The following is a 15,163-nucleotide window of genomic DNA, read 5'->3' on the forward strand; positions in this document are numbered from 1 at the left end:
ATAATTTACTTGAGCTCTTAAAATTACCTTTAGCTTTATATCTAAATAAGTATAAATTCTAATAGACAGTAATATTCGTGTATAGTTAAACATATAAGATCTTTAGGTCACGAATATGGAGGGCTGCTACACTTGACCAAAACTTCAGATTCAATCGAGTATAAGATTTTGATATCTGTGGTATCATCGAGCTCTGTTTCAGAGCTCTGTATAATATTAGTGGTTCGGTCTGGAACTAGGGTGTTTTCATATCCGTCATCTTCCCTCCTGAGATCTTCACTGGTAAGAATCTCAAATGTTAGGTTGCCCAATTCCTTTTCCTGGTCTTGTTTAGACAACAATTCATTAGATAACTCAATAAATAATTCTCTACTTAAAGGTTGCACCTTAACCTCATTGTTCAGGTTAAAAGCCTTCATTGCAGCTTTCGAAATCTTATACTTGGCACAGAATTCTGTGATGCTAACTATATCTGAACTGGTCATTGTGTTTCTATTTCTTTCCATAAGGATCTTTACATTATTAATCAATATTCTATAACTGACATTATAACTAACCGCCAAATAATAACTTGGGCTTTATCTACAATGACTACGTAAATAGTGATAATAGTCGAATCATCAGTTGCATATAATACTTTGCAAGTTAACTATTCTGAGTTCATACGACTATACTCTTCATTTTTTTAGCACAATATTATACTTAGAGCATTGGATATTTCTAGAAGTTTAGAGGAAATCAAAATTTTTTTTACCCTCGACAAGATTTTGTAATCACAATCGTAAAACAAGGCGCAACATATGTATGGCTGTTTCTCTTTCGGTGTATCTAAGTTATACCAACATACATTTGTAATCATCAACCGCATCAAAAATATCATTCCTATAAGATACCCAACGGAAAACTTGTACTAACAACAGTGACTTAGCGACATCATACGACAAAAGCTGAAACTTTTTAATTGCTTTTTTTTTTTTTTTCTCGGGATGCCTTACTAATGCATGAAAAGAGAAGGACATCCTTGTACGTCGTTTTGTTAACCCCACTAAACCTAACGGCTCCGAGAACATCGAAAAACACATTCTCCAGAGGACACTCTCCATTGACTTATACATCATCGAGATTGATAGACATTAACTAAGGGTCTTGCGGGTATACAGGTAGTAACACCTGACCCGCTTTTTTCTTTACTATCGATGCATTGTCCTATAGTGCTCGGATCATTGTGTGTATTGTTATACTTTTTTTGACACATATATTCATTTGTAATAGTGTCGGCCGACATTACCGTGTTTCCCGACAGTATCCTTTTATTTCCTTCCCTTTATTGTTTTTCCACATTCTTTAGCAATATATTGCTTCTTTTTTTGTTATTGCATGTCCACAAGGGTTTACTAATAATTGTTCGGAAACAGAATTTTATTCTTTGATATTCTTTTCAATCTTTAAACCCTTTTAATATCATTGAATCACATCTTGTTACAATATTACAAATAAATATCTGATTGAATTGTGAAAAGTTAACATATATAAAGGGATCGTTTCTCATACTTGAATAAAAGTCTTCCATTTCTAAATTGTATACTAATATATATAGACAGAAGAACATCTAATCAATTAGATATCATAAACAAAAACAAAAACATACTAAAACTCAAACAACTAAAACAATGGCTTTTACTAAGGATTTCACTCCAGTGGCTTTGAAAGATACCAATTTGTTCAAACCTATGAAAATTGGTAATTTCGAGGTTCAACACCGTGCTGCTATGCCTCCATTAACAAGAATGAGGGCTCACCATCCAGGTCATATTCCAAACAGGGACTGGGCTGTTGAATACTACAAACAAAGATCTCAAAGACCAGGTACTCTGATTGTCACTGAGGGTGTCTTTCCATCTATGCAATCTGGTGGTTATGATAATGCACCAGGTATCTGGTCTGAGGAACAAATTGCTGAATGGAAAAAAATATTCCAAGCTATCCACGACAACAAATCATTTGTGTTTCCTCAATTATGGGTATTAGGTAGACAAGGTTTCCCAGATTCTCTTGCCAGAGATGGCCTAAGATACGATTCTGCCTCTGACGGTATTTATTTGAGCCCTGAGCAAGAAGAATTGGCTAAGAAATCCAACAATCCTCAACATGGTATTACTAAGGATGAAATAAAACAATATGTTAAAGACTATGTACAAGGTGCCAAAAATGCAATTGCTGCAGGTGCAGATGGTGTCGAGATTCATTCTGCTAACAGTTACTTGTTAAACCAATTCATAGATCCTAAGACTAACAAAAGAACAGATGAATATGGTGGCTCAATTGAAAACAGGGCTAGATTTACATTAGAAGTTGTTGATGCCATATCTGATGCAATTGGAGCTGAGAGAACAGCAATTAGACTATCTCCATACGGTACTTATGGTGATATGTCTGGTGGTGCTGAGCCAATTATCGTCGCTCAGTATGCTTACATTATTGGTGAGCTAGAAAAGAGAGCCAAGGAAGGTAAAAAGTTGGCTTATCTTCACCTAGTGGAACCAAGAGAATTGAACCCATTTGCTCCCGAAGGTGAAAATGTCTACACTGGAGGTACAACAGACTTTGCCTACTCCATCTGGACTGGACCAATAATCAGAGCTGGTAATTATGCAATCCACCCTGAAGTTGTAAAGGATGTTTTGAAGGACGATAGAACCTTGGTGGCTTACGGTAGATACTTTATTTCCAACCCTGATCTCGTCGACCGTCTTGAAAAGGGGTTGCCTTTGAACAAGTATAACAGAGACACTTTTTACACAATGACAGCAGAAGGTTATATCGATTACCCAAATTATGAGGAGGCAATCAAGATGGGCTGGGACAAACAGTAAATTAACCATTTATAGTATATATTATATCATTTAAAAAGTTCTTAGCCTTTTTTTTTTTGTAAAGTCCATAAATAAAATTCTCTGATAATTGAAAATTTGAAAATAAAAATATAATATTAAATTACCTTTTTATTCAATCACCTCCTGCTAACATACGTTCAACCCTTTCGATATCTTCCAAGGAGTCTGCATTAGCTAGTAGTTCTTTAATTTTAGTTCTCTTTTCAGGATCCATCTTTTCAATTATTGTATTCATAGTCTCCACTGTCTTATCTCTAGGCTTGTCAACGACACCTTTATTAGAAGGAGCAGATGTAGCCACTACAGTCTTCGTATCAATACTCTTAGCTTGCTTAGCCAACAGTCTATGCTCATCGAATGCCTTTTTATGTTCTTCTTTTTGTACATTATTAAAATCCAACACCTCTAGGTTAGGCAATAAAGAGAGAACTCTTGTCCTATAATTTGCCAAATGACAAATGGGATTTCCTATCATCACTAACTCCTTAAGTGTCCTTGGACTTTTCATCAAGCCCTGTATCATATCGAAGTTATCAATTCCATTATAAGCTACCACTAGAGACTGTAGTTTACTCGGGAGAAGTTGTCCATCTAAAAGCTGTAGTTGGTTTTTGCTTATCAGTAAAGTATCTATATCAACTCTCTTACATAAATCCGGGAAAAAAGTAAGATTATTATTAGTTAAATCTAGTATATGAACAGGTCTCGGCAGATACTTTAAGCTTGATGGCATTGCTATATCATCACATTCGAGATTCAAGTTTCTTAGCAACAAACATTTCTGCGTATTATGTCTCCCATCTCTATGATCCACATAATAACTGGGAGCATCCAGTACCAAACCAGGACTAAATTTCATTTTAGTTATACTTGCATATTTCAAAGAAGATATGAAAGACCAGAATTTCTACAATTTCAAATCATCATTAATGAAATACACTATGAGAGAAACATGAGAAATGGAAAAAAATTGAAGATTTTAGTTTAATCATATACAACGATGATAACGTGAACTATAAATAACAACAACTTGAACTTTATTAATTAGTATATGAGAAGAGCATTAAATTGAGAAAGTTTTATTATAGGACGTTATATAATTACGTAATACTTGCTCATTAAAAGGATAGATCCCTCTAAAGATCCAGTAGTGACGGCGGATGCGGCATCATGATATATCTTGCGACTCTTTCTGTGTAATTAAATAAACTATAAATACATTATTACAGCCCCTGAAAGTTTAAATTTAAAACGTAAATCACTGATTTCCTAAAACGTTCAAAATATCCGAATAGCCGCCCTCAATATTTTTTTTAAAAGTGGAGTAACTTTAAAAGGTTTAGGGGAATAAGAAAAAAAGAAATGTCTTATTGCTTCGCTTTCTAAGAGAGATGTCATCAGGTAGTAAAAGCGCGCGTCTGAATGCTTTTTTTTGTTTGTTTTTCTCCGAAGTTGACAATATGACTAGAGAGGGAAATGAAAAGAAAGGTTGCTTTTCTTGGTACCTCTTAAATGCATATTGTACATTCGATAGATAAATTAATATAAACAGAGAAAAAAAATGTGGTTAGTAGACACTAACAGATATTCAATTGTCAAAAACTGACTGAATGTACGAAGCTGCTGATGTTTTTTATATTTTTTTAAATTAGAATATAAAATATATATGTATAGAAAATGTATTATGTAGTTTATTAACTGTTTGCTTATGGAATTGATAGCACTATATTGTACCATACTTATAGCGATAAAAAGATGAAATTCAGTAAGACTCAATTTGATTATAGTTTGTACTTGGTTACTGACTCTGGGATGCTTCCAGAGGGAAAGACGCTCTATGATCAAGTCGAAGCTGGTTTACAAAATGGTGTTTCATTAGTTCAGATCAGAGAAAAGGATGCTGATACAAAATTCTTCATCGAAGAAGCATTAGCAATTAAGGAATTATGTCATTCCCATAACGTTCCGTTGATTATTAATGATCGTGTTGATGTAGCTATCGCAATAGGTGCTGACGGGGTTCATGTTGGACAAGATGATATGCCAATCCCAATGGTGCGGAAGTTGGTTGGTCCTGACATGGTAATTGGGTGGAGTGTTGGTTTTGCTCATGAGGTAGATGAATTGGCTCAGTGGGGTCCAGAAATGGTAGATTATATCGGAATTGGTACATTGTTCGCTACACAGACTAAGAAAAACCCTAAAAAAGCCCCAATGGGACCTGCAGGAGCTATCAGGGTATTGGATGCCTTAGAGAGAAATAATGCTTCCTGGTGTAGAACTGTTGGTATTGGTGGTTTACACCCTGATAATATTGAGCGTGTTTTATATCAATGCGTAAGCTCTAACGGTAAAAGATCACTGGATGGTATTTCTGTAGTTAGTGATATTGTAGCATCCTCTGACGCTGGTGCCTCTACCAAAGTTTTAAGATCATTACTAGATAAACGTGATTATAAATTTGTTGAACTAGACGTCAAGCAAAAAGCACTTCCTTCTGGAGAGGATTTTGCCTCTGTTTTGTCAATTGCAACTAAAACCCGTCCGCTAATTCAACATATTACTAATAAAGTTCACCAGAATTTTGGGGCTAACGTCACATTAGCATTGCAAGGCTCACCAATAATGTCAGAGATTGAAAGCGAGGTCAGGGACCTAGCCTCTATCCCCAATGCTACCTTGTTATTGAATACTGGTTCTGTTGCACCCATAGACATGGTGAAATCGGCTATTAGGGCTTACAATGATGTTAAAAGACCAATTATTTTTGATCCAGTTGGCTACAGTGCTACGGAAACAAGATTAACTCTTAACAATACCCTCCTAGCGCTCGGCCAATATAGTTGTATAAAGGGTAACTCTAGTGAGATCATTGGTCTGTCTGAACTGGATAACAAAAAAATGAAGGGGGTTGATGCAACTGCGGGCTTAAGTCTAGATCTCTTAATTAAGGCAACTAGAATTGTTGCATTCAAGTATAAAACGATTGCTGTGTGTACTGGCCCTCATGACATCATCGCAGATGGTACTGTCAATGGAAAATACACCCTATCTGAGGGCACACCAGACCAATCCGTAGATACTATTCCATGTGTTACTATATTCGATGGAGAAATCCCAATTATGGGAGATATTACAGCTAGTGGATGTTCATTAGGATCTACTATTGCTTGCATGATTGGGGGCCAAAAAAATGATTCGAATTTGTTCCATGCCGTTGTTACCGCAGTACTATTATTCAAAACTGCTGGTAAAATAGCGTCCGAGAGATGCAATGGCAGTGGAAGTTTCCATGTAGAATTGATTGACGCTTTATATAGGTTATCACATGATATCGACCCAAATGTGTGGACCCCTAAATTAACAGTTGTATAGATAGTAAAATAGCTTCATAAACATTTAATTGTAAGATTAGAAATATTTACATAAAAAAAATAAATAGCTTTAATTACAAATTGTTTATAACTTCATATGTACATATTAGAAAAGGGCAATCAAGACCAATTCAGGTGAAGTTTTCAGCTGAGAAACTAATAGTTACTAGTTATGATATCTCAGTATATGTTTTTTTTTTTTGATAATGCAGAATATATAGTTCTTTTATCTTGTGGCGGATGAGAAATAGCTAATTTTAAAGAACAGGACAAAATTAAAACAAAATATAATGTGAATGAATTAATTCAGTTGGTGTATGACAATTTGCTTCTATCACTTGGTAATTGATGAGGGTCATTATCTAACTTCTCATACTTTTCAATAACCTTTTGTCTACGGTCTTTCTCTTCTTCTGGAGTCAATTTCTCTACTACTTCATTAGGAGAGGCGAACTTGAAGCGGCCTGTTGCAAATTCCCTATCAGATAATTTGCTTAGGACATAAAGTTGGCCCCTAACGTATTTTACCATTTTCTCAAGGTGAGTAATATCGATATTTGGTTTACCAGCAAACAAATTTCTCCATAGTGCTTTGGCCAAAGTTGCATCATCTGAGAAGAAGCCTTCATCGTATGCGAATACAGCACCACGCAATTGGGCGTTAAAATCCTTCATATACTGATCTGCAATGCTACCAGAGTTAACATTCATCTCTTCAAAAAGCCTCACCTCAATGTCACTGAAAGTTCTGTCCACAAGTTTCTGCTGATAGTTTTTACCGTATTGAAATGGCATAGCCCTCATTCTGACAAAGAGAATCCATTCATGCAAGATAGTAATTTGAAACCATTGCGAAAATGTACGTGGTAATTTCAATTCTTCATAGAAAAACTTCGCAGTTTCAGACATCTCCTCATCCTCATATTGCAAACCTTGTTGCTTACACATATTGTAGTAGTAAGAGCCAGCGACTGGACCAGCCCTAACTTTATCCATATCCATATTGAACGTACGCACCACGAACTCACCTAGCGCTTCCTTCCATTTGGGCAGCTGATACCCAGCATCCTCATACTTCGAGTGCGCAAGCTTGTGTTCCCTGATATTCTTATGCGAAATACTAGTCTGCCTCTTACCCTCTGCCCCACTCTCTTCCGCTAAAATTATTCTAGAAGTATGCAACAGCTTCCGACCTCTTGACACAGACTTGATCTGTTGTAAGAACGCACGTCTACACCCAACATTCAATGACATTCTTTCAGCTAGTTCAATTTACAGAATATATTGACTTCTTCTTGGAAAGTAAACGCCTCCAATACGAATATCTAACTATATTCAAACAAATATGAGACTTATAGTTCCCCTTAGCCACCCTTTCAATCCCTCCCCAGTTAAGATGATTGCTATCCAAGTCTCTCTCATATCACATAACACAGACACCATTAGCGTAAAGAAAAATAAATGAAGAAAGAATTAATCCGTTAGGGCTATTTTCTTGACGTATCCCTCAAACAATCTCCCACGGTTTCATCTAAGTAAGTATTAGGCTCACTTAGAACATACCGCAGTTAAGAATCCATTAAAAAAGGAGGGTAACCGCAAAACCCAAAATAGGCACTATACACGATATGGCATATGACAATAACGTATAAAGAAACCTAATATTAACTTATACGACTATCATGTGACTGTACCGGGTAATGTTTGAAATTTTTTGCAATTTTGAAATTTTGAAATTTTTTTTTATATGCGATGAGATGAGCTCATCTCATCGCATATCATATATACATTATTGTATATTATCGAGTGAATATATATTTTTTGTATTGCTATATTTAATATCACCAAGAAGTTAAAAGTTTAGAGACGGCTACTTCTTCGAAAAGACTCTCTAGCTGAATAGAAAGAAAGGGAATATGGAACAGAGTAATAAAGAGCATAGGAAGGCTAATAAAGAGAAGAATACGGCTAAGAAGAAGCTTCATACACAAGGGCACAATGCGAAAGCATTTGCCGTTTCTGCGCCTGGTAAGATGGCCAGAACGATGCAGAGATCTAGTGATGTGAATGAGAGGAAGTTACATGTTCCTATGGTTGATAGGACTCCAGATGATGATCCACCTCCAGTTATCGTTTCTGTTGTGGGTCCACCGGGTACTGGTAAGACCACACTTATTAAATCCCTAGTTAGAAGGCTTACGAAGACTAGTCTGACGGAGATTAATGGTCCTGTAACAGTTGTGTCAGGTAAACATAGAAGATTGACATTTTTGGAGTGTCCTGCGGATGACTTGAATGCGATGATCGATGTTGCTAAGATTTCTGATCTAGTCCTATTGATGATTGATGGTAATTTTGGGTTTGAAATGGAAACCATGGAGTTTTTAAATTTGGCACAGCACCACGGTATGCCACGTGTATTGGGTATTGCAACTCATTTAGACTTGTTCAAGTCGCAATCAACTTTGAGAGCCACAAAGAAAAGGCTAAAGCATAGATTTTGGACTGAAGTGTACCAAGGTGCAAAGCTATTCTATCTCTCCGGTGTCTTAAATGGTAGATATCCTGATAGAGAAATTCTAAATTTGTCTCGTTTTATATCTGTTATGAAGTTTAGACCACTGAAATGGAGAAATGAACATCCTTATATGTTAGCTGATAGAGTAACTGATTTAACTCATCCTGATATCATTCAAAGTCAAGGTAAACAAGTTGATAGAAAGATAGCACTTTATGGGTTTCTACATGGTACACCATTATCTTCAGTTCCAGGCCAGCGTGTGCATGTGGCAGGTGTCGGTGACATGACTGTCGCCCAAGTCGAAAAGTTACCTGATCCATGTCCAACTCCTTATTATCAACAAAAGTTAGATGAATACGAAAGAGAAAAGATGAAAGCTGAAGCAGCTGCAACTGGTCAAATTACTGGACAAACAACAAGGAGACGTAAGAGATTGGATGATAAAGATAAGTTGATATATGCTCCAATGTCTGATGTTGGTGGTCTATTAATGGATAAAGATGCTGTTTATATCGATGTGGGGAAAAAGAAAGAAGACTGGAGTTTTGTACCTGGTCAAGAAAAGGGTGAAGGTGAAAAAATGGTCACTAGTTTACAACAAGTCGATAAAAGTATTGCTGAGAAGTTTGATGGTGTGGGGTTGCAATTGTTTAGTAACAGTACTGAACTACATTCTGTAGAAGATAATCACGATGCTGAAGATGAAAGTGAGGATGAATCGGAACTCGAACAAGGCGACAAGGGTAGAAGCAGCTTAAGAGCTCCAAGAATGTACGGCAAATCTATTCAAGAAGCCGACGAAGATATTGACAACCTTCCAAGTGATGTAGAAATGGATGAAGATGAGGATAGGCCAGAATTAGTTGAAATTGATTTTGGTGAAAACAAAAAGGAAAAGCTTGCAATGGATTCTGATTCTGAATTTGAACTATCTGACAATGATACCTGGGAAAGAAAAACGGCAGGAAAGTTGAATGGTAAGATCAACAGAAAAAAGAAATGGGATATTGGAAAGTTGATTTATATGGAAAACATCGAACCAAAAGACTGTATCAAAAGATGGAGAGGTGAGGATGAAGAAGAAGATGAAGATGAAGAAAATATTGAGGAAGATGATGAAGATTTTTTCAAGAAGGCCAACGACACTAAAATCGATGATGCTGAAGCTGATTTGGAAAAATTTGCACCTTATTTCGATACCATTGAAAAATTAATGAAGAAATGGTCTAGTCCCCAATCGCTCAATAAGAGAATTATTGGTGCTCCAAAACTTGAAAAGGATAACCAGGATGGAGCAGAAAAAGATGGAGCTGACGATGAGGATGAAGTGTTTGGTGATTTCGAAGATCTAGAAGCAGAAGGTGAAGACAATAACTCCGATGACAATGATACTGATGCAGAAGGTAGTGAAGAAGAGGATAATGAAAGTGACAACTCATTCACAAATTTTGACGCTGAAGAAAATAAAGAACTAACCCTTGAAGAGGAGCGTGAACAAAATGCAGCTAAAAAGGAAAAATTGAGAATGCAATTTGAAATGGAAGAAGGTGATAACTTCAAAGAGAATGACCCAGAAAATGAGTACGACACTTGGTATGAACTTCAAAAAGCTAAAATTGCAAAGCAATTAGAAATCAATGAAAAGGAATTGCAAGATATGACCGCTGAACAAAGACTAAAAATTGAAGGTTACAAGGCAGGTTCATATGTTAGAATAGTTTTTGAAGATGTTCCAATGGAATTCATTGAAAATTTTGATCCTAAATTCCCGGTAATTATGGGTGGTTTGCTGCCAACTGAACAAAAATTCGGTATTGTTAACGCCAGATTAAGAAGACATCGTTGGCACAAAAAGATCCTGAAGACTCATGATCCATTAGTGGTGTCTTTAGGGTGGAGAAGATTTCAAACACTTCCCGTGTACTCAACCAGTGATTCCCGTACTAGAATAAGAATGTTGAAGTATACTCCTGAACACACATATTGTAATGCTTATTTCTATGGGCCATTGTGTTCTCCAAACACACCATTCTGTGGTGTTCAGATTGTCGCTAACAGTGATACTACAGGCAATTTCAGAATTTCAGCAACAGGTGTTGTAGAAGAAATTGATGTTGATGTGGAGATTGTTAAAAAGCTTAAATTAGTTGGTTATCCTTATAAGATATTTAAAAACACAGCTTTCATCAAGGATATGTTTACTAGTGCAATGGAGGTGGCTAGATTTGAAGGTGCCCAAATTAAAACGGTCTCTGGTATTAGAGGTGAAATTAAGAGGGCATTATCTAAACCTGATGGTCATTTTAGAGCTGCTTTTGAAGACAAAATATTGATGAGTGATATTGTTATCCTTCGTTCATGGTATCCGGTTAAGGTTAAACGCTTCTATAACCCAGTTACCTCTCTATTATTGAGCAAGAAGACTGAATGGAAGGGATTGAGATTAACTGGTCAAATTCGTGCTGCAATGGGGACTCCAACACCAGTAAACCCAGATAGTAACTATAAGAAGGTCGAAAGAGTTGAAAGACATTTCAATGGCTTAAAGGTTCCAAAGGCAATTCAAAAAGATCTACCTTTCAAGTCTCAAATCCATCAGATGAAACCACAGAAGAAGAAAACATACATGGCAAAGAGAGCTGTAGTGTTGGGAGGTGATGAAAAGAAGGCTCGTTCTTTTGTTCAAAAAGTCTTAACTGTTTCTAAAGCCAAGGAAGAAAAGAGACAGACTAAGAAGGCTGATCAACGTAAGGAAAGATTGAAGAGACTTGCTAAGAAAGAAGAAGAGAAGACCCAAAAGGATAAAGAAAAGAAGAAAGAATTCTTTTCTAAACATGGTAAAAAGCGTCCTCATGGTCAAGATGGTGAAGAAAACGGTCCTAGAAAATCTAGGAGATAAACTAATTGATCTGGCTTCACTATTTCGCATTGTATAATATTAAGAAGTTTAAGTATATATATTTATGTATGATTTATTATGGTGTGACTGCTTGCTGTTATACCTAGTTTGTCATTAAAATATTACTAAGGCTCATTTTTGACTATCAAAGATAAAAATCTATGTGGTTTATACGTGTTCAATGAAGTCTATTTATCCATAATAAAATACAATACTAACGGAGATGACACTAAAGAGCATAGTACGTGTTTAACAAAAAAAATATCTCTAGACAAAGAAAAAGAATATCTATCCATAATGACTATGAGACAAGAGTTAAAAGACAATCGATATTTGTTGCATTATTAAATAAAGAAAGGTCTGTATATAATTCGTCAAAAAGAAATTTATATTAATATATGGTTAAATTTTTTTTATTAGTATTTTTTTTTTATAAGTTTTTCTTATTTTACCCTTGTTCCTAGAGATCAGATTTTTAATTTAAATATATTGAGACAACCATTGGAAAGCCTCTAAGTAACCGTTTCTCATAACAACGGAACACATGAAGACCTCGACTGGTCTTTGACCCTCGATTCTTTGAGAGCCAGTAGTGTTTAGCAGACCTAAAGCGGAACGCAATTCAGCCTCAGAAACAGCATTGGCAGCATCGATCTTGTTACCCAAGATAACGAATGGGACATCCTTCAATTCAGCGATGTTGAACAAGGCATCCAATTCAACACGGGCTTCATCAAATCTCTCTGGGTCAGCAGCATCGACTAAGAAGACAATACCGTTGACTTCTGGGAAATAATCCTTCCACAGTCTACGTGCCTGGACGTGACCACCCAAATCGAAAGTGGTAAATTTGATATTTCCGATAGCCAGCTCCTCGGAAGTTGGATGCCAAGTTGGTTGCAAAGTGGCCAATCTGTCATTCTTCAACATATGCAATAGAGTAGTCTTACCAGCATTATCCAAACCCAAGAACAATAGCTTACCATGCTTGTTCCACAAACCTAGCGAAGCCAAAACATCTCTGACTGTTTATAATAATTTTTTTTTACCTAACACATAAGAGTTCAAACCACACTTTGTATTAAAGAATTAAAATTAAGTTAGTATCCTGTTCTATCATTTGATTCTAATCTGTTCCGAACACGTCAAAAGGGAAGTCCCTATAACTTTTGTTCTGTCCGTCACTCAAAATTTTTTCTTTTCTTTAAACATACACCATCCAAATACGTCCCAAACCATTATCGATTGCTTAATTTAGAGTTATCTAGTTAGTCCTTCCTATTCAAAGCACTATGTCAATCACTGAAATAAAAATTTTATATCCAAAAATCTTCCAACTTTTTATTTACGTCCTGTCGGTTTTTGGTTTTTTCGCCTTCGGGCATCCGTCGTTTAAAAAAATATTATATTATATTATATTATATTATATTATATTATATTATATTATATTATATTATATTATATTATATTATATTATATTATATTATATTATATTATATTATATTATATTATATTATATTATATTATAATAGTCTGGCAACTCAATAATATTTTGCTTTGCTTTGCTTTTTTTAATCATAAAATGCTTTTAAACAATACGAAAGTCCATGAAGGTAAATATGCAATAGAGAATATATAGAAAAAAAAAAATAATGTCTTATTAAGTTTTTTTTTTGTTTTGTTGATAGTACAATTTTACTGTTTTTTGTTAATGTTTCATTACATCATTAGTTGTGTGCTCGTAAATCATCAAGGATAAATTTCGTGGCCATTAGCTTCTCGCTGTTGACAAGTAGATTTTCGTCTTTCAAACAGAACAGCAGTGCAAGCTCTAGTTTTGTCATTAGCTTCTTTGATATACCACATACTTTGCATATGTATTCGTGCGAGTGAACAAAGTCCTCTAATAACTTCGTGCTGATCCTGATAGTACCGATAATGACCCTGTGTATTTCATTCTCGTGTAGCCGTCTTTTCAATCTCAAGGGTCCCGCGTGCTCTTCCCTAGTCAAGAACAATATCTGCAGCAGGTAGGTGGCTCCCAGGTAAATAATGGATCCAAACATGCATTTGGACTGGATACGTTGTACAAACCTCTGGTACTCTATAGAGGGCGCACTTTTCATGGAAAATGTGTGGTAGTTCGGATTGTCCTCCATCACATTAATGCATTTTGAATCGTCCTTAGAGTATTCTAGCAGTTTATCCAGCGTGTCTAAGTAGTTTTGAAGTGCATCTTCTACAGGTATCTCGAATAATTCATTGCTACATTCATATTTCGATAGTAGCACAGACCACGTATCTTCTATATCAGATTTCTTAACACCTTTGGGCTTGAATATCTCCGGTACTTGGATCTCAAACTCTTCCTGATCGTTGATAGTGTCATTTGAGCTATTATTGCCACTGTCGAGAAAGTTATTACTAATGCCGGCGTATGGTGAGTTACCAATATCGTCACTTAAATAAGTGCCACCAAGCTGGCTCAAAATGTTTGAGTGTGTAAATGGATCATTGGTGGTCTGTGAACTGACTCTTTCTAACACTGAGTCTGCATCATACTCTGAATCACTGAGAGCAAAACCGGAAATGCTATCAGACCTGCCCTCACTGCCCATCCTGCCTTGGCTGTTAATCCTTGGAGGTGCAAGCATCTCCGAGGACATCGAATTCATCCGGTCCAAGTTGTCTCCGACATATTCGTTGAAAGCATTAGCTCTCTCTAACAAGTTCTCCACCTCATTATGAGGCTTATGCAAGTCCTTCTCAATCTCACGGGCATCCTGAGATACCGAAGTAGATGATCCGCTGCCGTCCACTTCAGCTTCCTCGCGCACTTCTCCATCCTCAAACCGTACTTTCTTCGATGGATGTCCCAACACCGGCATATGTACGGAATCAAACACTTCGTTCAGCTCTGAGAAATTAGAGCCCTTCAGGTTATACTTATCCTTCAACGGTAACTCAAATATACTATCATCCTGGCTGAACAGAAAATCACTGCCATTAGATAAACCAGCACTTGTCTCAGCCGATGAGTTCAACTCAAGCTCAGATAAAGAACCTAGTATCTGCATCTTCCCATCAGCAACGTCATCCTGCGTCATGATTCCCAAGTTTACTATAGTAACTCTCTGTAAAGTAAGTTGATCAATATAGTAGTTCTAGTTTTAAACTTCTTTTATATATTCGAGGGTACTTAAATCCGATAAGCCTCTGCCCTCCCTAGAAAAGCTTTATAAGGTAAGATCTAAGCTAATCAATAACAGGAATACAGATCTTGCCATTTCCTGCAAAGTTAAAAAGAGCCCTTTTTTAATTAATTTATTTACTTTTTATCGCCTCTCACCTTTAAATTGCCCAAAAAGAAAGGAAAAGAGGCTCAATCACCTGATGGCAACGGAAGAACCTATTTACGGGGTAAACAATTACATTATAAAATTACTTGCATGTTAAAGTAAGCTAATTATTGTTA

General features: G+C 36.1%; 9 protein-coding genes across 9 annotated transcripts; 4 read left to right on the top strand and 5 right to left on the bottom strand.

Annotated features, from left to right (window-relative positions):
* Positions 1–107: 107 nt before the first annotated feature.
* RNJ42_02394 (uncharacterized protein) lies at positions 108–485 on the bottom strand (the record flags this gene model as incomplete). The annotated part of the gene is made up of 1 exon (XM_071052559.1): positions 108–485. One exon carries the CDS (start codon positions 483–485, stop codon positions 108–110), a length of 378 nt encoding a protein of 125 aa, XP_070906406.1.
* A 1,185-nt stretch (positions 486–1,670) lies between these two features.
* Positions 1,671–2,873, top strand: RNJ42_02395 (alkene reductase; the record flags this gene model as incomplete). Its single annotated transcript, XM_071052560.1, has 1 exon — positions 1,671–2,873. The coding sequence occupies one exon, from the start codon at positions 1,671–1,673 to the stop codon at positions 2,871–2,873; it is 1,203 nt and encodes a 400-aa protein (XP_070906407.1).
* Positions 2,874–3,006: 133 nt separating this feature from the next.
* On the bottom strand, positions 3,007–3,753 carry LEA1 (U2 snRNP complex subunit LEA1; the record flags this gene model as incomplete). Its single annotated transcript, XM_071052561.1, has 1 exon — positions 3,007–3,753. The coding sequence occupies one exon, from the start codon at positions 3,751–3,753 to the stop codon at positions 3,007–3,009; it is 747 nt and encodes a 248-aa protein (XP_070906408.1).
* An 896-nt stretch (positions 3,754–4,649) lies between these two features.
* Positions 4,650–6,269, top strand: THI6 (bifunctional hydroxyethylthiazole kinase/thiamine-phosphate diphosphorylase; the record flags this gene model as incomplete). The annotated part of the gene is made up of 1 exon (XM_071052562.1): positions 4,650–6,269. One exon carries the CDS (start codon positions 4,650–4,652, stop codon positions 6,267–6,269), a length of 1,620 nt encoding a protein of 539 aa, XP_070906409.1.
* Positions 6,270–6,574: 305 nt separating this feature from the next.
* On the bottom strand, positions 6,575–7,522 carry CBP3 (Cbp3p; the record flags this gene model as incomplete). The annotated part of the gene is made up of 1 exon (XM_071052563.1): positions 6,575–7,522. The coding sequence occupies one exon, from the start codon at positions 7,520–7,522 to the stop codon at positions 6,575–6,577; it is 948 nt and encodes a 315-aa protein (XP_070906410.1).
* A 662-nt stretch (positions 7,523–8,184) lies between these two features.
* BMS1 (GTPase BMS1) lies at positions 8,185–11,688 on the top strand (the record flags this gene model as incomplete). The annotated part of the gene is made up of 1 exon (XM_071052564.1): positions 8,185–11,688. The coding sequence occupies one exon, from the start codon at positions 8,185–8,187 to the stop codon at positions 11,686–11,688; it is 3,504 nt and encodes a 1,167-aa protein (XP_070906411.1).
* A 480-nt stretch (positions 11,689–12,168) lies between these two features.
* On the bottom strand, positions 12,169–12,618 carry SAR1 (Arf family GTPase SAR1; the record flags this gene model as incomplete). The annotated part of the gene is made up of 1 exon (XM_071052565.1): positions 12,169–12,618. One exon carries the CDS (start codon positions 12,616–12,618, stop codon positions 12,169–12,171), a length of 450 nt encoding a protein of 149 aa, XP_070906412.1.
* A 362-nt stretch (positions 12,619–12,980) lies between these two features.
* Positions 12,981–13,217, top strand: RNJ42_02401 (uncharacterized protein; the record flags this gene model as incomplete). The annotated part of the gene is made up of 1 exon (XM_071052566.1): positions 12,981–13,217. The coding sequence occupies one exon, from the start codon at positions 12,981–12,983 to the stop codon at positions 13,215–13,217; it is 237 nt and encodes a 78-aa protein (XP_070906413.1).
* A 198-nt stretch (positions 13,218–13,415) lies between these two features.
* On the bottom strand, positions 13,416–14,795 carry PCL8 (Pcl8p; the record flags this gene model as incomplete). Its single annotated transcript, XM_071052567.1, has 1 exon — positions 13,416–14,795. One exon carries the CDS (start codon positions 14,793–14,795, stop codon positions 13,416–13,418), a length of 1,380 nt encoding a protein of 459 aa, XP_070906414.1.
* Between the last annotated feature and the right edge of the window lie 368 nt (positions 14,796–15,163).

The sequence above is a fragment of the Nakaseomyces bracarensis genome (assembly GCF_045282275.1).
Source record: "Nakaseomyces bracarensis strain CBM3 chromosome Unknown Scaff9_0, whole genome shotgun sequence".
NCBI lineage: Eukaryota > Fungi > Ascomycota > Saccharomycetes > Saccharomycetales > Saccharomycetaceae > Nakaseomyces > Nakaseomyces bracarensis.